General features: G+C 37.9%; 2 protein-coding genes across 2 annotated transcripts; both read right to left on the bottom strand.

Moving 5' to 3' along the window:
* Window position 1: 1 nt before the first annotated feature.
* Window positions 2-3,636, bottom strand: ttc9c (tetratricopeptide repeat domain 9C). The gene is made up of 4 exons (XM_053324094.1): window positions 3,522-3,636; window positions 1,220-1,577; window positions 719-901; window positions 2-359 (listed from the first exon to the last, which is right to left on the bottom strand). Exons 2-4 carry the CDS (start codon window positions 1,554-1,556, stop codon window positions 202-204), a joined length of 678 nt encoding a protein of 225 aa, XP_053180069.1. The 5' UTR covers window positions 1,557-1,577; window positions 3,522-3,636; the 3' UTR covers window positions 2-201.
* Window positions 3,637-5,403: 1,767 nt separating this feature from the next.
* LOC128363117 (high-affinity choline transporter 1-like) lies at window positions 5,404-23,652 on the bottom strand. The gene is made up of 9 exons (XM_053324028.1): window positions 23,600-23,652; window positions 11,242-11,536; window positions 10,684-10,797; window positions 9,408-9,563; window positions 8,388-8,536; window positions 7,942-8,085; window positions 6,866-7,019; window positions 6,563-6,780; window positions 5,404-6,473 (listed from the first exon to the last, which is right to left on the bottom strand). The coding sequence occupies exons 2-9, from the start codon at window positions 11,432-11,434 to the stop codon at window positions 5,904-5,906; spliced, it is 1,698 nt and encodes a 565-aa protein (XP_053180003.1). The 5' UTR covers window positions 11,435-11,536; window positions 23,600-23,652; the 3' UTR covers window positions 5,404-5,903.
* Between the last annotated feature and the right edge of the window lie 618 nt (window positions 23,653-24,270).

The following is a 24,270-nucleotide window of genomic DNA, read 5'->3' on the forward strand; positions in this document are numbered from 1 at the left end:
TCCTGTTGCTAGGGAACAAACTTTTCTCTTCTCTCCTTTCTATTTTCAGCAGCATCACTTTTACTTTGTCACCTCATTATCACTGGGAGAAGACACAGTAACATCAGTTTTGTGAACATTCTTCAACTGGTTTGGGACCAGCTGAGGTTGAACAAAGCCTCTCTCAGGATGAGACTTCATTTGGTGGGTTGCACTGTTTGGCTAAACTCCCTCACCGGCTCTGTTGGTTTGGTTAATCCCCTCTCCAGAGCTACCCTTCAGGCTGGAAGAAAACATCTCCCGGTACATGGCCTTCTCCTTTTGTAACTCCCGATTCAGCTTCTCCTCAGCCCTCTGCAGGTGCTTCCGGACGTTGGCATCTGTCACAGAACAAGCAAGAAGTTTTGTTTTGGAAAGAAAAAGTACTTTTTCCCCACATGTCTTCAAATATGAGCGAGAAGGCAAAGAGATAATCTGTTCAATTAAATTACATGTGTAATCTTTTTAAAAGATGCAAAAAGACTTTTTAAGCTGTACTTCTCATCTGTCTGATGTACTGAATGGAGAAAATAAATAAATATATGCATAAAAAAAAAAGAAGCTCCATCTGAAATACAGTGATTAGTAAAAACACACAATAAGACTCAAGCCAGAAATACCTAAATAAATGATTATTTTCCCTTTGAATGGCGGCTTGAGCTTGCAGTGGATGATCCTAGTGTGCTGGCTTATTTCTTACCATGAGGCTGCTCCCTGCAGGCCTGGGTGAGGTACTGTTTGGCTGTCTCTGCATCTCCCAGTTCCAGTGTGGCCACTCCTGCCCTGTACAGTGCTTTGACGTCACCTGGTCGCCACTGCAGCACGCGCAGGCTGTACTCCCGGACACGAGCATAGTCAACACTCTGTCTCTGCAGCAAACAGGCTGAAAGAGATGTGTACAGTACGTGTGTATAAAATACTGTACAAGCCCAGCAGCTGTATGTTCTTTTCCCTCATAACACTATCTGTAAAAAAGCTCTCATAAAATGTTGTTGAGACATAGCTCAACTGGAGAGTGATTTGTTAGAAGGGCAGAACTTATTATACTGAGGATACTATAAAAAGCTACTTCACTGATTCACTGGTGTTCTGATGAGCTTCTAGTTTTTAACAGAACCTGGGATATATTTTCTACTCCATTTGGATATTCTAGTACTCCTTCCATCTTTGGTCTTTAATATGGTAATATTTTTTTATCTACCAGCTAAGTTGTTGTAGCAGTCCACTTGTGTGTTTCTCAGCAACGCTTCCTGTTCAGATGTGAGAGCAGGTATCTCGGGTCCAAACCCTTTCACTGCGGCCATCACATCAGAATCCAGGCCTCGGAGGACCAACAGAGCTCGGTGATAACGACCGATGGCTGAGCGGATGTTCTTCTCCCGATAGAAAGCATTCCCTTCTGTTTTCATTTGGGTTGCTTCTTCTAGCGAAGCCCAAACTGGCTTGGTGGACGTTGCTCTAGACCCAGAAAAGCTTGGTTCTGCTGTTGCAGCTGCCCCCCACACCTCTGGACTCTCCTCTCCTCCTGCAGCCTCCATTTCTGCAGTGGAGCTAATTACCTGTAGAAATAAGAATCTACATGTAAATTAATATGTTAAGATGCCACTGAAATGAGCAGTACACACACATAGACACTTTACAGCCACATTATAGTATTTGTGTTCTACGTTTAGTGCCGCACTGACCTGATAAACTGAACTGATATGGAACCAATACTTCTTTAATTTACTGAAGAACTGAAGGAAAACAAACCCATCCTAGTAAGGTTTTGACTCGCAGGGAGACAAGAAAAAGAAAGGACAGGAGAGCAGCAGAGTCTGATGTAATCTTTCATGTCAAGTTATAAATATTCCTTTACAAGAAGACAACCTTTTAAAGTTACTCGACAATAGGCATGGGCCGGTATGAGATTCTGGCGGTATGATAACCATAAGAAAAAATATCACGGTTTCACGGTATGGCGGTACTGTGATTACAGCTCTAAAATGTTCCTAAAAGGAAGAAAAATAAAGACAGACATGTTAATTTAACCTGAATATACACTGTAATGACAGTGTGAGGGGTCGTGATACTCTACACTGCAGCTGCCCCACCTGAGGGATTTCTGACTATCACTTTCTGTCTTTGACTAGACAAAAAACAGCTCATACCTTAGGGACGGTATGACATAAAATTTGGCGGTTTCGGTTATCGTGGCTTTTTCAAATCGCGGTATACCTTGAACACGGTTATCATCCCATGCCTACTCGACAACTACTTTGTTAGCAGAAAAAACTTAAAGATAAAGATTAAAAGTTTTGCAGTGTGCCTGCATTACAAACTGAGGTCAGAGTTTAAAATGGGTGGAGGGAGAATCTAATGAAAGACTCAGCTATGAGGTTTCATTAAAGAAATTGTAGGACCCAGATGTTTAAAGCTTGATCCATATGAGAGATTAAAAGTTTGGATATTTCTTCCTCTTCTGCATCAATCACCACATTTGACATTTGGCTGAAACCAACAAATATTTAGCCTTTTTTCATGACTAAAACAAATTAATTATAAAAATCATTGCTGATTAATTTCCCGTCATTTCTTGAAGCCAGTGTGGGATATGAACCTTTAAAAAAATATCTACGAGCCACTGAAAGATTGAAATTCGAATTCATCAGCAACTCAATATTAAATTATTATTTTATGTATGAAATGTAGCAGCCACTTTAATATTTTACCAGAATTTGGTTGGTGCTAATTTCCCACCCTGCAGCTTTTATTTAAACATCTTCAATAAATATTTGATGAGTAATTCCACTTGAGTGTTAATAGACTAGGCCCAATCCCACTCAGCTCCACATATTTTGATGGAGAGACACATAGGAGCTGGTATTACTAGATAGATAGATACATTTTAGAAATCCCCCCTACAGCAGCAACATCACACAGAAACACATCTCTAACTATCCATTGGAAAAAAACGTACTGCTAAAATTACATTTACCTGTATTTATATTGTTGCCTGTGAAATTGCTTCCAACAAAGAGTTATAAAAAAAAAAATTACATTTACTAGCTGTTGGTTTTGCTGATGTAATATTTAGTCGGACTATCTGTTTAATATGGTTACATACACAAAGAGACGTCACACAAACCTGAACATTTTAGACTTTTTACTATCAGCAATTATCAACACAGACACACAGAGAATACTTTGATTTAATTAGTGTTTCAGTTTCAGCCACTCTCTTGCTATCGTGTTTTTTTTAACAGTTAACGTTACTCGTTAAGACGTCATTCATTTGTAACGTTTTTTAACGAACCAACTCACTGGAATGTTAACGGTTGACAGCAGCTACAGCTAGCACCATATGGCTTGCACCGTACTAGCACAGTTAGCAAGCTAACTTCACCTCCTCACACACTTAGCTCTCTCTCTCTCTCTCATGATGTTGAATCGAGTATATTTGTACAATTTAACGGGTTTGTACATGTACATATTAACGGTTATTTTGTCATGCATTGCCTCACCTTACACGCCGCTGGAAAGACAATCTACGGACAGCTACTTTTTGCAGTTGACAACCATTCTGTTGCTGTTGTCTTCCGGGGCTTTCTTGTTCTCTGGTTTGAAATGAAAACTTCAACGAGATGTCTCATTACTGCCACTAGCAGGCTGGACCGGCAATTACACCAGTATTGTGTCGAAGTCTGTTTCTCCCTCCTATTAAAATTGTAATTCTCATATCACCACACTCGCAGTTGGAGTTAGATTATGGTTACGGTTAGCTGGTTGGGGCTAAGAATAAGCACCTAAGAAGATGAGTGGTTGGGGTGACGGGGAACAGATTTTAACATAACACCGGTACACACACACACATACAACAGACTTCACTAAAGAACTCCAAAGTTAGGTTTAATAAAATTATTTATCGATGTACCTGCAAAAAAATATTCAAAGAGGTATCAAAAGGTAGATGTGAATAATCAGACATGGATAAAGTTTGATATCTTTCAACAGAAGGCACATTAGGCTGTATACACAACTAATTCAAACATACACCTAAATTTCAAAACATGATGTAATTAACTTAATTCCACTTGTTTTCAATGACAGACTGGGTGTTTGAGATGTGACTACTGTTGCTGGATGGTTGCTAAAAGTACTAAAATGGTGAGTGAGCAAACAACTGAAGTAGGCTAGTACTTCCATACTGCTGAACACAGTCCCAGGGGATGGATGTCAGACTATACGAGAGGCAGTAGTCTACAGATTTATCCAGCAATTACATATAACTGCATATTTAAGACTATCACAAACATCAAACCCCACAAACATTAAAACAACAAAATAACACCAAAGAAATTATTAAAGCGATTATAAAGTTCACTTATGTACAAAGAGCACAATGCTATAGAGGTGATGCCTGAGCCTGGGACCTAGAAAACCATGATCCTGTTGTGTATAAAAGGTGAGCAAAGTGCCAGCCAAGCCCCCAAAACCACAGTAATACAGATCACCCACTGGGAATTACCTATATACAGTGTATGGGAATTACCAGTACACATACACAAAAATATACTAACTTAACAAAAAAACAAAAAGTTATATTAAATAACTTCATAATTGATGCTGTCTTTAGTAAACAACAAAAAAATCAAAGGGGTATCAAAAATAATTGGAAATACCTGAAGTACCAATTTCTATACTGCTGAGCATAGGCCCAGGGCAGAGATGTCACACACCAATACCATTCATCAATTCATCCCATATATGAATCCACATTTACAGACTGTATCACAAACATCAAACCCCACTAATATTAAAGGACCGGTGTGAAAGATTTAGTGGCATCTAGCGGTGAGATTGCAGACTGCAACCGACTGAATACATTTCCCCTCCCCTTCCAAGCATGTAAGAGAGTCTACAGTGGCCGTGAAACTGACTAAAAACATGAAAAGCCCTCTCTAGAGCCAATGTTTAGCCCCGTTTCCACTGCAGGAACTTCAGGGTAATTTTACAGGGTTGGGGCCATTGGTACGTGTCTCCATTTTAGGAACCTCCTCGAAGGAACCTCTCCCGGAACTTTTACAGGGGCTAACCGAGTCCCTGTCTCAGAGTAGGTACTCCGTTCGGGGCTTGGGGTTGACTCGGTGCTGATTGGGTATACTCAAAGCGGGATGTGGCATCAAAATAAAGCACCAAAATAAGCTGCATTTTTAAAAACTCTGCAGAAGAAGAACAGTAGTAGAAAGCGTCTACACCACCGGAAAAAAAGTTTATAACGTCCGCCGTCATGTACACAAACACACAAACCAGACACACCGCAACCAGCTCAGCTCCTTCATGTTCACCTCCTCGTTGTCGTTTTCTTTGTTATGTTTTCGGCGACTCGCCTCTGTGATATCACGGTCAGAGTACGGGTCCTATCTGGGTCCTACTCTGTTGTGGAAACACAACAGCTGAGAGGACTGAGTGAGAGGACGTTCCTGTAAAGGTCCCGCCTCCTAAATTTCACCAGGAACTTCCTGAAGTTCCTGCAGTGGAAACGTCCCTTTTGTCTGTTCTGGGTGACTGTAGGCCCTGAAAAGGGGACCCACTCCCAGCTCTGTAGATATACAGGGCTCATTCTTAGGTAACCACAACACAATCATTCTTATTCTCAGTTGATTAAACACTAATTAAAATATACTTGTGAATATTACATAACATTTCTTCCATTTCCATTTGGCTAGATACCACTAAATTCTACACACTGGTCCTTTAAAACAGCAAAATTTAGACAACAAAAGTACGTACTAAAGCAATTATCAAGATCACTTACACAAGCACTTTCTTATTCAATGGCCATGATTTAGTGTAAAAATAGACATGATATTAAAGCACCACACAAAATGTATATTTGCATCCCATTAAATGATTTCTCGTTCAGTCCTCCTTGTCAGTTTTATTTCAATTTCATTTTCAGCTTCAGATTTCTCCTCTTCTTCATCTATTTTGGTGGTGCCATTGCTCATTAATAATTGTTTCAGTGGGGGTTTGTCGGTTATCACGTTAAATACGTCCCATCTTTTAGGAATCAGTCCTTTGTTGAAGAGCAGTGAAGCCAGGTAGGAGAACAACAAAGTGGCAAAGATGGTGGACAGCATGCAGATAGTCATAATAGGTGCCCGCTGGACATACACACCATCCTCGAGAGCGCACCCTGGGAAGTGGAGGACAACTGGCAACCCTATAGATGGTTCACCACTCAACAATCTCAACAACATGCCAATTAGAAGGCCTATGATGGAGCCATAGCCATTGGAGATGTTAAAGAAGAGGACGCAGACAAGTTGAGGAAACATAATGGTGTAGGTGATGCCTGAGCCCAGTATCCAGAAAACCATGACGCTGTTATGTAGAAAGGTAAGTGATGTGCCAGCCAAGCCCACCAACACTACAGTGATACGTATAACCCACAGGAGCTCTCTTTCTGATGCCTGCAGGGGTAGAAAACACAGGAAAATAAGACTTTAATCTCATGTTCTACTCTAGAAAAACTCATAGAAAGAAATAACAATACTCCTACCTTGGTCCTCAGAATGTTCTTATAAATGTTGGATGAGAAAATGGAGGCTGCCGACAATAGAGCCGAGTCCGTTGATGACATTACAGCGGCAGCTACAGCTCCAATACCAATAACAGAGATGTAGTTTGGGGTGAGGTACTGCAAAGCAATGGGCAGAACCTGACCGGCCTCTCCGCGCTCATATGGGGACGGGGAGCCATATGAGGTCATGTTCCAATCTGACACCAAAACATAAAATATCCACATAAATGGGAGTAGTTTCACTTTTTTTCAATCCAGTGAAATTCATTTCAGCTGCTGTACCTGTTGATGCTGCAACTGCTCCAATCAACACAGAAGGAATTCCAAGAATGAAGATGATGGGAGCTGCAATGAAGCATGTGATCCTGGCTGTGGCTGATGAGGAGGCTGACAAGGTCCTCTGGTGGAAGTCCTGATAGCCCAGGTTACCTAATGCCTAAAAAACACACATTTACATCAAGCATCACTAGAAAAAAACGTTTTTTTCTATGTAACGGCAACATTGTTGTCACATGTAGCCTCATTTCAAGTAAATAAATGAATGGATTCATAATCACTAGCAGGGGGAAACAATTGTAAATCTTTTTTTTTTAATACTTGAAAGACAAGAGTTAAAGATTATCTTCAGGCCTTTATTTGATAGCAACAGTGGAGAGATGACAGGAAATGAGTGAACAGTGCCGAGATGATATGCAAGAAACCCTATTCACATTGCATCTTACTCCTCCAGTAGATATGAATGACAATATGTGCAGAACAAGTAAACCAGTTATGTTAACATATCTCATGTGCAGAGCCAAACCAACAATCAATTGATCCTACTTACAAGTAATGTGTGCGTATCCAGAACATATCTTATTCCTCTGTGCTGTAGATCTCCATTGTTGTCCAAAAACTATTAAAAATACACCAGTGAGCCACAGGATGACATGGTCCTCCACCACGAAGAGTGTGGTTACGTTAGTTTGTTTAGAAACAACTCTAAAGACCATTAACAGCAATCAGAGTAGTTATGTGTACTGCAGACACCACTGCACAAGGTTACATTAACAGAGCTTTGTTAGTTTGTTGTGCTACATATTACAACCTAATAATTTTGTACTTCATTGTCACAGAACTTTAGTACAAAGTGAGGAGGTTGTGATATGTAGCACAAAAAGCTAGTGAAAATGTAACTGCATTGCAGATATAAAACGTGATTGCCATTATTTGTCTTTGGAGTCTCTTTTTATACTAATGTGCAAAAACTTCTTGTGTCAAATCAACAGGTCATCAACCATGTGGCTCACTGATGTGTTTTTAATAGTTTTTTGGGGGAAAAATACACCTTTAAAGGAATTGCTGGATGTAGCCCTTACCAATATTAAGAAATTATCAATCCACCTCCATGCTCTTTCTTTATCCACTGAACCAATCCAGGGGGTCTGATAAGTAAAGTTGAAAGCAGTCTTGGTGATATCAGCTGAATTAGGGTTCATCAGGATGAAGGGGACACATAGCCACTGCAAAAAAGACAACAAACATGTTGTGTACATTACATGTACATTTTAAAAATGCAAACACACTTGATTTAGTGCTTTGGTGTGATAGTTGTTGAGTTTCAGAGCATTTTCACTGGTTTGCTAGCATGATGAAAAGAGAGAAATTGGTTTGGTGTGATAGCACAGCAGCATCAGAGGTTTTGCAGTTGACATATTCGAATATAAGACATTTCAGTTGATGTCAACCTCAGAAGAGGCCTCAATAGAATTTTCAGTTGATTAATAATAAGCTTTTGGTTGAACTTGTTTAGCGAGAAACCCACCAAACTGAAAAAAATGAGCAATAGCTGTATGATGTCTGTGTAGGCGACAGAGTAGAGGCCTCCCAGCAGTGTGTAGATGATGGCTACTGCGGCAGAGATCCAAATGCAAAGAGTGTAAGGCAAATCCAGGATCACACTCATTGTAGCACCTAAAATCACACACACACACACACACACACACACACACACACACACACACACCATCAGATTAGCATGCTACCAACTGTGCATATCAGTAAGAATAAATAACATTTTGACAGATTGCATTTACTCATTGAGCTTTGTTAAATAGATTTTGGCCACAACTTATTTTGATGATTGTTGTACTTATTTTCAGTTGTATTAGAGAATTTCATGATTACTGCAAAATATTCACAGCTGGGGTTCAGGTTTAAGCCACAGAATAACTTTGTCACTGTCTTTGAACCATTTTCAAAATCAGAAACAGGTTTAATGCCATTTGAACAAAGAAAGAATTTGCCTCGGTGTAAGAAATAAAAATGTTCTTGATATTCATCATTTCCTTTGTAGTGCAAGAATATTGAAACAAAGTACCAACATACTAAGGCAGCCAGATATATCCCAAATACATGATAGATGAAGTTTTCTTTCTGGGCTTTGTTTGTACAGGCAAGGTCATAATAATATAATATCAGATGAGGCTTTGTTGGTGTCAAGTTACAAAAGAAAGCAGAAAATCCGCACTCTGCAGCTGCCTTTGCAAATACTGGTTTACACCAGGCAGCTACAGTGTGCTACGATATGCAGACTTTCTTCTTTCTTTTGTACTTTTGGTTCTTTGGTCCAGCACCTGTTTAATGTTTTTGTTCTGGACATGCATGTCTACCACAAAGCTTTTGGTGTCAAGCTACAGGTGTCAAGTTACAGACAGGTTTGTGTTTCAAATCTATCAAATTAACTGAAAATGTTAGAGCGCCGTAAGCAAATAATGGTAGGAAGTACAAACTGTGATTACTGCAAAATAAGACTACAGAGAAAATTTACACCAGTGTCACTTACCTAAGCCAATAAGAGTTCCTGTCACCCAGATTATGTCAGATATCAGCAGTGCCACAGACAGAAATCCACTTATTACATTTCCATACTTGTTCTGAAACGGGTCCATCATTGTCACGTATTTTCTGTCTCTCATTACCTTGGCGAAGAAAAGTCCACCTTAATAATTGAATCATAAAAAGGGAGATAGATTTAGGTCCATTTGTGTTAGATATTGGATGCCATTAATTCTTCCAGTTGTGATATCACACAGAGACAGTTCAGAATAGCTTGGAGGAAGGTTCAATTGTGCCATCGGTATGCAGACTGGAAGATTAAGTAAGTTTCGGTTCAGCCACATTTTCTATTTCCATTTATCCTCCAAACACACAAATGAGCTTTGATATGAATTGCGACATGATAGAGATAGAGAAAAACAGAGAGAGAGAAACATACACCGAAAAGAGAGCATTAAAACAAAACTAAAAAAAACTAAACAGAGGCCAAACTTCTATATATTTGGTATGTTTAAATAAACCTTTCAGCAATGCTCAGGTAATGGCCTCACACAGGTTCTATAATTATGAGAATGGCAAAAAATTAAAATACTGCACAGACTGTGCCAGTTATTATCTAAAAAAAGGGGGAAAGCCTATAACAAATTTTACATAATCAGTTATTTAACATTTTTGCTGAATGATATGGTTTCATGTGATTAAAGCAGAATTTCTCTTTGTCAATGTTGTCCTGAGATTAAAGAACATGTGACTGCTCTATATTATATACATAATAACCCATCTTATCTTTCAAGCTAAGTTTTAAAAAGCCAAAAGTTGTGTGTGCCATGCAGCAGCACAAAAGAAGAAGAATGGTTGGTTTACATGCAGATCATATGTGATTAGAGGACAAGTCATATTTTAATCATTTAATCAAAGATGTTAGTATAGGTCTTCTACACTCTTTTTTTCAGGGGGTGGATGAGGCAATGCAGCTACATTTTAGCACATTTGCCAACAACCTTGTGTGTCAAATAGGACAGTTTATACAGTAAAGTAAAAATGAAGTTTATACAATGGGAAAAGGTGCTTGCATTAATGGCATTCATGGCACCTTTCAAGTTTTGATTAGATTTTTTTACGTTTCATATCAAGAGTTAATTTCTGTGTAGATAAGCATAATTAAGTCAAATCAAGTCAGTTGTATTTATATAGCCCCGGTGTCAATTAATAAACCCTTGAGATGAGGGAACATTCACAAAAAACACAACATATGTAGCCATTATTAAGATGTTTGATCTTACCAACAATGAAAGACAGGGCGGCTGTTACTGGCATGACAGCCCAGGTAAGCCCCATGGTGGGAGTGTACACTGCCTCTGTCAGACCAACAATGAAGCCTCCTCCTACAAATGTAGCTGCAGGACAGAAAGCACATATGCATGCACACACACACAGTAAATAGAGTATATACACTTATAGTGTCTGTAAAAAGTATTCACCCCCTTGGATGTTTTCCCCTTTTATTGCTTTTATAAATTGAATCATGGTCTATGATATATGTATGTATGTGTATATATATTAATTTGGCTTTTTTTTTTTAAATAATTTACAAAAAACTCTTTAATGTCAATTTTTTTTAATCATTCAAATTTGGCAGGGTGGTTAACAACACACTTTTCTGTGGTATGTCAAACTCAGAACACATATTTATTCTTACTTTACACGGACTTTAAGGGTGTCAGATGTGTCTCATTATGATAAAAGAGTTCATTTTTAAAAATTGAAAAGTATGTCCAGATGCTTTTGTGAAATTCTTCTTTAATGTGTTTCAATTGTTTTTTCTTCCCTCCCACACTCACCTGTCATGGTGAAGACTCCCACCGCCAGGCTGATGCCTCTGTTTCCCAGTAGAGTAATCTCAGTCAGGCCTGCTTGGCTGTTCTTCTGCATCTGCTTGGACTTCATGGAGGCCCAGATACCGGTACCCAGCACCAGCAGGTAGAAGAGCACCATCACCACCAGTCCTGGGACATTTAGGCTCATTGTGCTCATTGAGTGTTGGGCATTGGCTCTCACTTTCTCATTGGGTTTTGAAACAAGCAGAACCAGTTTCAAGTCATGGAGACAATATTTTGTTGCTCTACATCAGTAAACCTGTGGAAGAAGAAAGCATCATAAATTAATTTAAATTCATAATGCTGACAGAAGTTATCAAGGCATTTTAATGTAAATGTTGTAATAGTCATCACACCCATTTTAACAGCTGCAACCACCTTAAACATTGAGTTAAGCAATGAAATCTCTTGTGAAATAGCCAAAACTGTTCTAACCTTGACAGATAACTATGCTTTTGTTAAGAAGTTTACAGCTACTTCCTTGCCTTGGTCCATGTCAAGATAAGGTAGAAGCTCTGAGCTTTGGGATGTGTGGAACAATTGTAAGGTGTCAATAAACCATTTATGACTTCAGGTCCTTATCTTGTGTCCTGGATGTGTGTGACCATCTTGTGTCATGGATGTGTGTGACCATTGTGTGACATGATAGTAAATGTATGTTTTGTGTCAGTTTGCCATTTGATCCATTCATATAGGTTGACATGTTTGACCCGTCACAGATCATTTATTGTTTGATTAGCTTTGTTCTTTGCTTGTTGAGACGAGCTGATATCACTTTGCGCGTATGCTGTGTCCTCCTTGTACAATAATATTTGTACAACCCAACAGTTTTGTGTATTATTTCATATTTGTGTTAAGTGCTTTCAGACAATTTCCACGACACATACATTTTAATATCCCTTCAATGGAGTCACAAAATGTTGTCATTCCAGGCATATATTTATTTGAGTATTTGCAAAAATTGCCTTTTTATGAGTCTGGGCCTGTGTCCCTCTGACATCCTCTGCACATCTGTAGGCAGGTAGGTCTTATTTAATCACAAGCATCTTGAATTGAATACTGACTTAACTGCAATAAAAGCACATATAATTTTCTCCACGCCAGCCTCAAACACCGTAAGCCTGAGCTGAGAATCAAACACTTCACATGCTGCTCAGAAGTGACCCCACAAATTCTGAGTGAGGATTTAACAGATGAAGAGAAGGAACCTTTCCAGCACCTCAGGGACAAGACCAGTGGTGGTGGGAGCACAAATAAAGACCTCTGATTTATAAGCATCAAACTGTGGAAAATAATCGGTCGTACATGTTTAATTTGCCTTTAGAAAGTCTTGTAAAGTAGATTATTATCATAGTTTTACTGTTACTACATTCATAATTAAATGCTACATTTTAGATGAGTAAACTCAAGGATTGTATTAGTCTGTGATGTGTCCTATTACGCCACACTATTGGTTCTAACTTCTTTGTCATGAAGATGAGGTGAAACAGCAAATAACCTACCACCTCATCTCAATGTACCATGTTCAGAGAATAATAAAGAAAGACTACAATAAAAACAATAAAAAGTCAGGATTGGATTAGTCTGGTTTCTTGAGACCTTGTAAAACTGAGGAAGTAGATCCATGTCAAATCAGCAGACATGTAACTGTATTGTATTCATGATATAATATTTATAAAATGCTGCAAATTCAGTAAGCATTTAATTGTGTAATGAAGAGTCAATGTTGCTGCTTGCTTATGTATGACATTTTTCAGTCCATGGGTCACCTTGAAAATGACTCCACAGCGGCCTCTACAGGCTTAAAAGCTGCTTTTCAGGTGGAACGAATAATAAACAAAACGTTATTGATATGAGGAGGAAACCACATTTAGCGTCCAGACTTACGATAAATGTCGATATAAAAAGCCTGTGACTGTGGTATGTTTTAACAAAACAGACGACTGGGTAAATTTCACCGCCTGATAATATGACTCACTGCGTCTGCTGAGCGTCTGGTCTGTTGCGCTGTTTGTCAAAGTGTGACTGCGTCGTCCTGCCCTCGCTGTCGGTCTGGTCTGTCAAACCCCCCGTTTGGACAGGGAGGGGTCTGCTTATCAGGACTACTTCAGTGAGCCAGGTGAATAGTGAGATATCAAACTGTGTCTCCCTCAAATCATCTCTCTTCTTTAGTTATGGGGTATAGAAGCCCAAAAGTGTAAATAAACAATAATGGGGAAAAAAGAGCATGAACACTAAAAAATGTACAGTTTTTCCCCCTGTGTGCAGTAAATAAATTATAACATATCTAGTGTTTTTATTTTTCTATGTATTTGTTTATGTACACTATTATATATATATTTTTGTATTATTATTATTCCAGACCACACCCCTGGAAATGTGGCAAGAAATAAATGTGTAAATACATACATGTGGAAATAAATTAATCAATAAGCATGATTCATTGAAATATAAATAAATAAATATTTTTAACAAGCAAGAATAAACAAATGTGTTTAGTAAACAAATGATAGATACATTTAAAAAATACAGAAAAATATGCCATTCACCCTCTGAGATTTCTACTAAGTACTGGTGCTTCAATATTAACTGGCTCTTTAAGAAAAGGACACACCATGTCTGACAGCTTCAGTCTGCAAGCTTCAGCTAAAAAGGAGGAGAAACTCAAGGTTAGTTAAAGGAAACCTGTCAACGAGCAGGTTAGTTTCACTGAGTATGTTGCCAAGGTAACTGACTCAGAGTTAAGCTAAACTGGCTTTGTGAAACCGAAAAACTAGAGTTTCCTTCAACTTTAAGTCAGCTAACTCAGAGTTTTCACTAAACCTGCTATATGAAACAGGCCACAGGTGTTTTCACTTAGCTCCGGGCTCTTCAGCGTTAATCAATCTGCTCAGACATTTCAATGATTATTTGATAAAAAGAACACCAGCTTCTTTGTTCAAGACTTTCATTGCATCAGAGGAAAAAATCCATTTGATTATGTGATTGGATACACATTTAGTCATCAAAGGCATACTTAATATTTAACCCTTTGGCGCTTGAGTGGATCAGATCATTCTCGACAGAATATGTACAGAGTAATCTCTCCTGTCTTTTACAGTTTAATGTGGCTGAGATGATAAAACATTTATGACAGTTTGACCGAGGGGCGGAGTGGCTCATCAAATATGGAGATACACTATCACATACATACACAGCATGTGACACCTTTTTATCTTGGCAAGGGTGTCACAAAAATTTAATGGTAAACAGTGTGTTGTATAAATTTACAAAGAAAGTATACTAAAATGCTGAAAGGTCAAGATGTCTTAAACTTTAAGATATCCCACTTCGAGATGCCTGATTAACCAGTTGCAAAGATTGTAAAGCACCTGCTTGTCTTTACATGTCTCTAGGGGTGTGTAAGGAGTGACTGGTTCCTGCTAGAGCCCTGGAACTGTCAGGATATTAACTTCAAGATTCAAAGTAAATAGTATGCTACAGAAGTAAATATACAGCACAATACATATTTCAGTAGCTTAACTGAATCCTAGACTAATGAAGTTCTGTTAGTTACAGTGGTAGCTGAAGATTGTGATAAATGACCACTGCTACTCCTCTCTCGAGTGCCCAACCTTTTGACTCAGAGGTTCTGCTCTGACAACTGAGCTGATTAGGTGGGAAATGATCTAAAAAAATGCAAGCTGAACATATTTTCACTTTTAATATGTTTTACCTATATTTTACAATTTTATATTGCATTGACGATGACCTTGTATTTTTTCTGAAATTATTTGAACTACTCTTTCCAAATAACTTCAGTTAAGCAACCAGTTTCTCTTGAAAGTATCTTTACTGTAATTCAACATCTTCCAGTGTGAAGTATAGCTAAGCTTGTATAAAACTTTCTCAACATTGGAAACCACACTCTGATGCAACTGCGACAGAAACAGTGCAAATAATGTTGTCCTGCTATGTAAACTCAAACCCTAGTTGTCTGCTTTCTGTTAAATCAGTTTGTTTTTGATGGGAGTGTACAGACACAGCAGTGATGACACAGATATAGGCACTACTAAATGGGGAATAAATAACATAGGCAAAAAAGCCGCAGAACCGGTAACACATTTTCAAGAGGTAAAATACTAGAGGTGTGACGAGATCAATTAAAAATATAATTAAGGTGCGCACCAAAAAACAAAACAAAAAGACGATGGGGTTTCTATCGTTCATTTGCACGTCATGTCTTGTTTTTATAATGTCACGTGTGGATCATTAACCTTGTTGCAGCTTCTATCTGTTCAGAAGATCTCACAGAAGTAGAAGATGAGGAGAGGAGCAGCAGGTTGACCTCAGGTCTCTACACTGAGTCTGAAATAGTCACACTACCAAATTATAACACAATTTATATGTTGTTCTACGTGTGTGTGTGTGTGTGTGTGTGTGTGTGTGTGTGTATATATATATATATATATATATAAATAATCCAATTATATATAGATAGAATCCAATTATCACAAATTATAAACATATTGCTAATAAAAAAAACAGAAATAAAAGTAAATTGCACAAGTCTTGTATCACATAAATACACAAGTAGAACAACATATAAATTGTGTTATAATTTGGTAGTGTGACTATTTCAGGCAAATAGAATTGTTTCTGCTCTTTATAATTGACTTTTTAATATTTATAAAGAGTATTTGTGATTGTATCTAACTTTTGTATTTATGGTTGTTATTTCCAGAAATACCAATATTATCCATCTATAAAATATCTATAGTATGGGGAAACCTTTTACAGTGATGCATACTGCATATGATAATTATATATTTAGAAAGTAGAACTAAAGTGATTCATTACAAGATGATTAGTTAAAACATTTCAATTCAATTTCCATTTTGTGAATTTAAAAAAAAAAGAACAGTCATTTATTTCCTCCGTGGTTTTCTTAAAAATATAGTTAAAATCTTATCTCGTCTCGTGAGCTGAGGGCATCATCACACCCATAGACATACGTAGACGCTGCATTGACTGGAGAGGCGTGCCTAAAGCGCCGCCATCTTGGTACAGGGCTAGCAGAGGCAGTAATATTTCTATGGAGGTAAGAGGTACTTTACAGTTTTAAAGTAGAATTATTCACTGAAATCTCGACTGACTGACTGACTGACTGACTGACTGTCTGTCCGTATATATGTCTATGGTCACACCCCTATAAAAGACACATAGGAAATAAAAGGCTGCCAGAATACATAATTGTGCTGTCTCCAGTTATTTTTGGATCTGTTTGCTTCACTTTTTTGGGATTTTGATTCCTTCTTCTCTCTGTTTTTCAGCCTTTGCGTGCTTTATTTTGTCGTCCAAATAAAGCTACGCAGCAACAGACTACTCTTGGCTGTTATCTGTGTTGAGATGATCGTAAAAATACCACCACAGACTCGGTGCAGGGAAGCTGCGCGCTGGACGTGACGCAGGTGACGCACGCACGCTCAGCATGTTTTTATTGCTGATCATATCTACTCTCACTTTATATTACTTTAGACATTTTTTTTGTTTGAATTCACTGAAAAATGACAGGGATTTCATTGAGATTCTCTGTCTCATTGAGATTTAGATCTCTTTTCCAAGAGAGACCTGAGAACAAGAGCACTATCAGCAGAGGGAAACCACACAACTACACAATAAAAAAAAGTTCATAAAAAAAAAGTCACAAGCACTTCATAAAAAAACAAAAGATAAGGTTACACAATCTCCAAGAGGGATAAGAGAACAATGATCAGTACAAAAAGTACATTGTCACGATGATACACAGAGTTTAACTGCTGGAGCAGCATGACAATGCAGAATTTGTCCAAAGTCAAAGTCAGACATGAGGGTTGACTGCACAATAGTCTTATTAATAGTATTATTTGATTTTACTATTTAGATTCAATTATATATTTGCAAATCAACATCATTAAGCAAAAAGCCAAAACTTTCAGAGCTGATTGTCCATATAAAACGGTTCTTCTATATTTATATCTGTGAACAAACAAATCTGTTGTAACCAGTGTGCAGTGGAAGCTACTCTCAAAGTTTTTCAAGTTACTAACTACTTCATATCGGAGGAACTACAGTAAAGCTACCCTCAGTGCAATCCAAAGACAAAAAGCTCAGATACAGATAGGTTGGGTAAAGCTAAAGGGGGCCAATTTCTTGGTATGTGTGCTTGGACTCTATCACAACAGATATTCACTCACTATCATGTTTTTGTGACACAGCACAACCTTCTTAACATAAGTGATATATAAAAAGTTTTGAAGGGATTTACTTATTATTTTGAAGTAAACATGAACCCTTTCCCCTCATTCATTTTTGTTTTTCAGGTTTAGTGGGATAGCTTTTCTGCTATTGTGGGATACAGAGCTACATTGTCTTGTCTCTGCATTTTTCAGACAAGATTCTCTATTTAGAAAATGTATGTCTTTGCAAGGAATCTCAACTTGGGTTACTGCCCTGACTCAAGCAGCTCCTCCTTATATCAATCCTCTAGCTTATTTTGACTTCTTTTCATACATCAGGTGTGTTAGAGAGGGGAGATACCTAAAACATACAGGGCAGTAGCTCTCTAGGAGCAGGGTTGGAGACCACTGCTGTAGAGTATTTAGTCTGTTTGTTTTCTCCCCTCTGTGCCAGTTCATCTTTGTTCCTCTGTGACAGCGGTCCAGCCTTTCTTGAATTTTCCCTTGAGTCTTTTGTTTTGTTTTGACCAGTTGCTAGCTTTTTGACACTGCCTTTTGTACCTTTGCCTCTGCTGCCTGATCAGATCTGTTGCCTGATTAGAAAAGATAATGATTTTTTTTTTTTTTTTTTTTTTAATTAAAACAGACTCCATCACTTGTGATATGGTCTGGAACAAATTACACAAAATAATTTTAGAAATCAAATTAAAAAAGGACACCTCTTTAGATACTGCAAGATGATGATTAGTTTTCTTCAGTATCAAAAGTAATTCTGTTACCGCGTGAACAGGAGCTTAGCCAATAGCTACAGTGTAACATTTTAATATACGTAAACAACTTAGAATTTAGCAATTTGTTTTACAACACAGACACATAGAAAAACACTAGACAAACAAATCATCCATAGCAGCAACATCGCATTGTCATCATAGTTCAATATGCAATGCAAATATAAGTACAGTATATATTGCACATTCCCTTGTATCTTGTCCTTAAAAGAAAAGGAAGGGAAAGTCATCCTGCTGTTCACTCATGATTTTCCCCATCCTGTTCCAATAGGCTTATTAAAGCTGTATCATCTGCAAATGTAATTAAATAATGCCCAGGTTATTTGTTACTGACAGCAGTCTGTGTATAACATGTATAGCAAAGGTGACAGCACACTGCCTTGTGGTGTACCCATAGACAGTGCTGCCTACCCTCACCCTCTGAGATCTGCCCATGAGGAAGTTAAAGTAACCCTTCTCAACATGTTGTTTTTTTTGTTTGTTTTTTTTAAAGTATTTTTTGGGGGCTTTTTGCCTTTAATGTACAGGTAAGTGGAGAGAGACAGGAAACTGGAGGCAGAGAGGAGGGAATGACATGCAGGATAGGACCGCTCGGTGCGGGATTCGGATATGCTTGCATGTAACTGCACTTTCTGTTTTTGATGTTATCTTATCAATGAGTAGTTAAGTATAGAGGACAACTGTACTCAAAGTAGTCAAAAATGTTGTGTCTGAGTTTATACATGCCACCATGTCAAAGATAGCGGTGCACGCAGACACAGTGGCTCCTCCAAGTCGGTGCACTTTGAACCTGAGAAATTGAATTTTGTTCTACTGTATATATTAAATTGAAATGGTTGGCCTTGACCTCCTTATTTCCATGTTTTCTGTAGGAGCAAATATATCACACCAAGAGACTGTCAGCCAAAAACTAGACCAGTCAACTCTACAATACCAATCAAATGAAAAGTAGCCACTTAGTGCTTCCTTTTTAAAATTGTGTCCTTGGAAGTTTTTTGCCTTTTATTTGACAATTGCTGACAGAGGTAGAGGAACAAGACACAGGTTCAATGCCAGATTCAAACCAGGTAGGTTACATTGTGATTCTAATTGTTTATACACCAGTTGCTAGTACTTCAAAAGAAGGAGTTATACTACTTTGAAGATATATGCCTAACAGCTTAAAAAGGTCCTTATATAATGTGTGTTAAAATACCATGTGACCAGTGTAACCATGAATGTTGATTCTGCAACTGCAGGGTTTATATCTTGCCACATGCTTATTTAGTTTTGACACCAGTCCTAGAACAGCTGACCTATTTGTCCAGTTTGGAAATTAGAGGCAAAGTTGACAGGCCAGTTGATAGTGGTGTGTTTGTCCAGTTAGAAAAGACTTGTGTTTATATCTGGGTGTTTGGGGGCCCAGGGCAAAACACTGCTGCCCTTTTCTCAAAAATTTCCAATCAAGCAGTGTACACACCCAAATGCAGCTAAATTATACTTTGCAGAGAGACCCAGAAACCATCATTGCTCCTATACTGAAATGGTACCTGCATGGCCTCAAGTTTTCTTATCAGTTTGCATTAAATTATTCAAACAACTGTAGTGATCATGAATCAAAATGAAACTGAAATCAAATATTGATTCAAACAGGCACTGACTGACTCAGATTGTTGGCATGTGGTGAACGCAGGCAAAAGAAGCCGATTGTCCATGCAAATTTTTTGCATTTCATGGTTCCTGCTGATCACGCAGGTGTAATCTGGTCCGGGACCTGCCTACCGATCTATCTTCACATGCCTGTAGTGCAACCCAACTCACTAAACAGAATACTAGTTAACTAAAACTAAATATTCTAAACAAGCAGATAATTAAAATAAAGAAATTGTAATTAAGAAATAATTTAAAAAAAGAAAAAAAAAAAAAAAAAAAAAATGGTCTAGACCTTCTCTTTGTGTAAAGTTTTGAGATGACTTGGCACTATACAAAAAGATTTATTGATTGACTGATTTTAATGATCGGAGGATTTATGATGTGTGCATGCCTGTGTTGTTTTGTTCATTTACTGTAGAACTGTGGCAAGTCCAAAACAAATTTTCCCATGGCAACAAGTTATAGGAGCACAATATAATTTGGGGGGGAGACCGTTACCGTAACATATTGAGTACACCAATACTTGAACTACTCATGAACAGTCAATTTGCATGTGATGTGATATAATTAAAGAAGATAATTAAAACAGAATAGTAAAGTGTCATACCTAATGTTTGGCAAATCACAAATTTAAATCAGAAGCAGTTGATGATAAATTAACCTCATAAATCATAACACATGATATTAAACACCCCCCCCCCAAAAAAAAGCTCTGCATTGACCAAAACCATATTTTGTGGTAGGCCCATCTCCCACCTAGTTAGACCTAGATATTGACACCCTTTATAAGACAAGGGCCACAACATTACATAATGCAGGACTCATTTGATATTGTATTTTAGTGAGGAGTAATTAAGTGATCAAAACCAACTGACAAACAGTAAACTAGTTGATAATCCAAGCTTGACAATTATTGTAGAGAAGAAAAAAAATTGATTAGGTGGGGTTTTTGGATTAATTAATTCTAGTGAAAAGGAGGAGTTGATCCAGAGCTGAGTTTGGGTTCACATTTTCTTAATAGTGTTGTGAAAAGATTGTCACTCAAGAAACACACAAAAAGAGAATCAGTTTGAAACGATGCAATCAAAAATACAATCAGAAGTACAATGCATTACAATTCTGAGAGAGAATACATACTAATGCCACTTCATAAAATCTCAGTTTCTCTACCAGCAGGGCTCTCAGCCAGTTCTTAAGTACACAACCAAACAAAAATAACCACAGGTTTCAAATAGGATAATGGTTCAAAGGTCAACTAGCTGGCAGCAGGTTGGCTTGTGGAATAGACAACAAGTGACACAAATAACTTGTTACATAAATAACCTGTTTTCATGTGTCCTATAGATATTCCAGGCTTCATGCTGCTATTTATCTGTCTTCAATGGCACAAGGCAATACAGAAAGCAATAGGAGACAACAGACAGGTTCCCAAATTAACATTGAAACATGTTTTTCTTGCTGGACAAAATCTGCAGTCCTTCTGTGCAAACATGTATTTAAAAGTTTATCTGAAGCTCCAGCTGTCCAAATTAGTCAAATGAAGTACATATACATCTTTCATCATTACAGTCTTCTTAGTACAAAAGTCTTTGTTACTATTCTTTCACCGCAGCTCAGGGAAATACTGTCGAAGGACACAAAGAGGGAATTTGATGCTAAAGACTGTAAATGTGGCAGATATCTAGCTGATATGACTAACTCAGAATGCTGACGCCTCTTATAAGCTTCACATAAACTTTTAAATGCATTTAAATTACTTGTATGAGTGGACACACTGTGGATTTTGGCCCCGTCCTATCACATTGAAAGCACATGTAAAAAAGGATCTTTTAATAGTCAGTATGAACAGGAGGAATCATTACAGCGAGGAAAACCCCTTTTCATTGTTCATATGGGCACCTGAGGGCTTTTTTAATACAGACTTGAATTGCAAACCCAGGTGGGTTTTGGGTGGTGAAAATATTGCACTCAGTGATACAGTAGAAAATTTCCTGATGATAATATGGATTTTGATGACTGGGAAAGAGGTTGTGAGAGATGAGCATGTCAATCTAAGCCTGATAGGGTTGTCTACTCTAGGGAATTAAAAAAAAAACAAGCTAGGAGAAATGGCTAAGATTTTGCAAGATGAAAGCTTATTGGTAAAATGTAATACAGTAAGAGAAAAATAAAGCTTTGCAAAAAATTGGTTTTACCCCTCCCTTTCTGCTTGTAGTGGTTTGACTGGCTGCTTCCTGCAGGAGCATGCAGGCAGGCAGTGGCTGTCGTTAAAGTAATGACTTGTGTAGTGTGTCTTTCTGCTTGGCTCCACACCTCTCCAGGTTTTGGGTGAAAATAAAAAGAGGGATTCTGGGTGAAAGCAGAGTGACACATGGAGTTCTAACTTGGAAAAAACTCAATGTTGAAGGGGGCAAAATGAGGATTATGTAAGATTGCTAAACCGTTGGCAAAAAGGTTGATGGCTTGTCTGTTCTTGAGGACTTTCAGGAGTCTGTACTTCCAGAAAAAGTTAAAGTCAGATGAGCTTCCCAGTTAGACCATATAACCTGCCCCTGCTTTGCTGTTACAAATCTACAGGTATGGGAATACAGCAGCAGTTTACAAAGGAAAGCAAAGGTGTCCCAGATGTGAAGATGATCATAGAGTTAAAGACTGTAAAAATATTGAAGTAATAAGGGGAACAACTGCAGGAAGTTAAGTGACCACTATCTTATAGTAATAGAAATAGGTTTGAGTTTAGAAGAATATAATAAAAGATTTCAGAAATTGTCTCAGTAGTGAGAGTTCAAATGATAGTGGGAGAAATTAGGTGCGCCGAACAGAAAGATGAAATATTAAGACTTAATTTTGTACATGGACTTAAACTATTAAAAAAAAAAGTAATCACAAAGGCAGATCTGAATACTGTGGGCAAGAAGAAACAGTAGCACATGCTCTGCACTGTCAGAAATACAGCATCTGATTCCAAAAAAAAAAGTACACTTTGATCTAAAATGTAAATACCAGTCATTATGATCCACTCTCCATACCAGGTGGAGACAGTATTGTTCACCACCAATGAATCTCAATATATTAAGAGGAAGTATGGAGAGTTTTAAGGGCTGACATGAAATACTTAAATTATATAAATTTATGCTATTTGATGCTTAATTGTCACAAATTAAAGAATTAAATATATGAATTGAATTTATATATTTAGACATTTGTATATTTGCCTACAAGAGTCAGGGAGTGGGTTAAAGCCCCTGATGGGGTGAATGAACTAATACAGACCCAGCAAGATCTCAGGTTGTGAATACAGCTTCATTCATTTTTGAATCAGTCAGGACTGATCAGTGTTGGAGAAGCTACTTTGCAAGTGTAACTTGTAAAAATACATGTTGTTCAGCCTGGCAGTGGTTTGAACAAACTAAATTTCTACCCCTGGAGAAATGTAGTTTGTAAAACTACATCTTTAAAAAATACCACACAAACACACCAAAAGACGTAGCTTTAGCAACTACTTATACTCATTTAACTCAGCGTTAAATAAATCAGCATGTAGTATATATATGAAACAAAATATAATAGCCTACAATAAAAAAAACAAAAAAAACAACCCATGCCAGCAGAAATATGCCTACCCCTGTAACGGGTGGAGGTGGTAGGACCCAATAGCAGCACAACACTGACACAAGCAAGTGCACAGAAGCTCAATTTACTCACAATTGCAAGCAGAGTCAAAAAAACAGAAAACAGTCCGAGAGGCAAACAAATCCAAATAGGGGCAGGCAGAATCCAAGGTCCAAAGAAACAGGCAGGTAATGGTCGAAACATGCAAAACAGAATCAAAATGCTGGAGAGCTAGGCATGACACACAAGACAATCTGGCAAAGAGTAAGTGAACCACCGGAGTCTATATAGTGTGTTGATTGGGGATGAGCTGCAGCTGAGAGTCCAGGTGTAGGCTACAGAGTTGGCTGATGAGGTGGGTGTGGCTGATCAGGTGGTGCTGTAGACTCAGTAAGAAACTAGTTGTGAAAGGGTCGAGAGAAGAAGAAAACAGTTTTGTACACAGTACGAGAGTTATCCGCTGAGGAAGCATACTGGTGGACACATAATGTGTTACATAAACTGTATAAAAGAAATGTGTATATTTAAAATACATATATAAAATATAATATAATATATATAAATTTATACATATACATAAAAGTGTGTGTATTTAGCCTGGCTCACACCAGACCGCGTCTGAGGTAGGGTCTGGTGAGGAACCGTTCATTTCCTCGTATTTAAGGCGGGATCAACGAATGTCGATCAAATGCTTCCGTACGCTACTGGACAAACTTACAGCCAATCATATCAACGATAGACGATGACGTATTCAGAGCCTATAG

This window comes from Scomber japonicus, chromosome 8, assembly GCF_027409825.1.
Source record: "Scomber japonicus isolate fScoJap1 chromosome 8, fScoJap1.pri, whole genome shotgun sequence".
NCBI classification, from domain to species: Eukaryota; Metazoa; Chordata; class Actinopteri; order Scombriformes; family Scombridae; genus Scomber; species Scomber japonicus.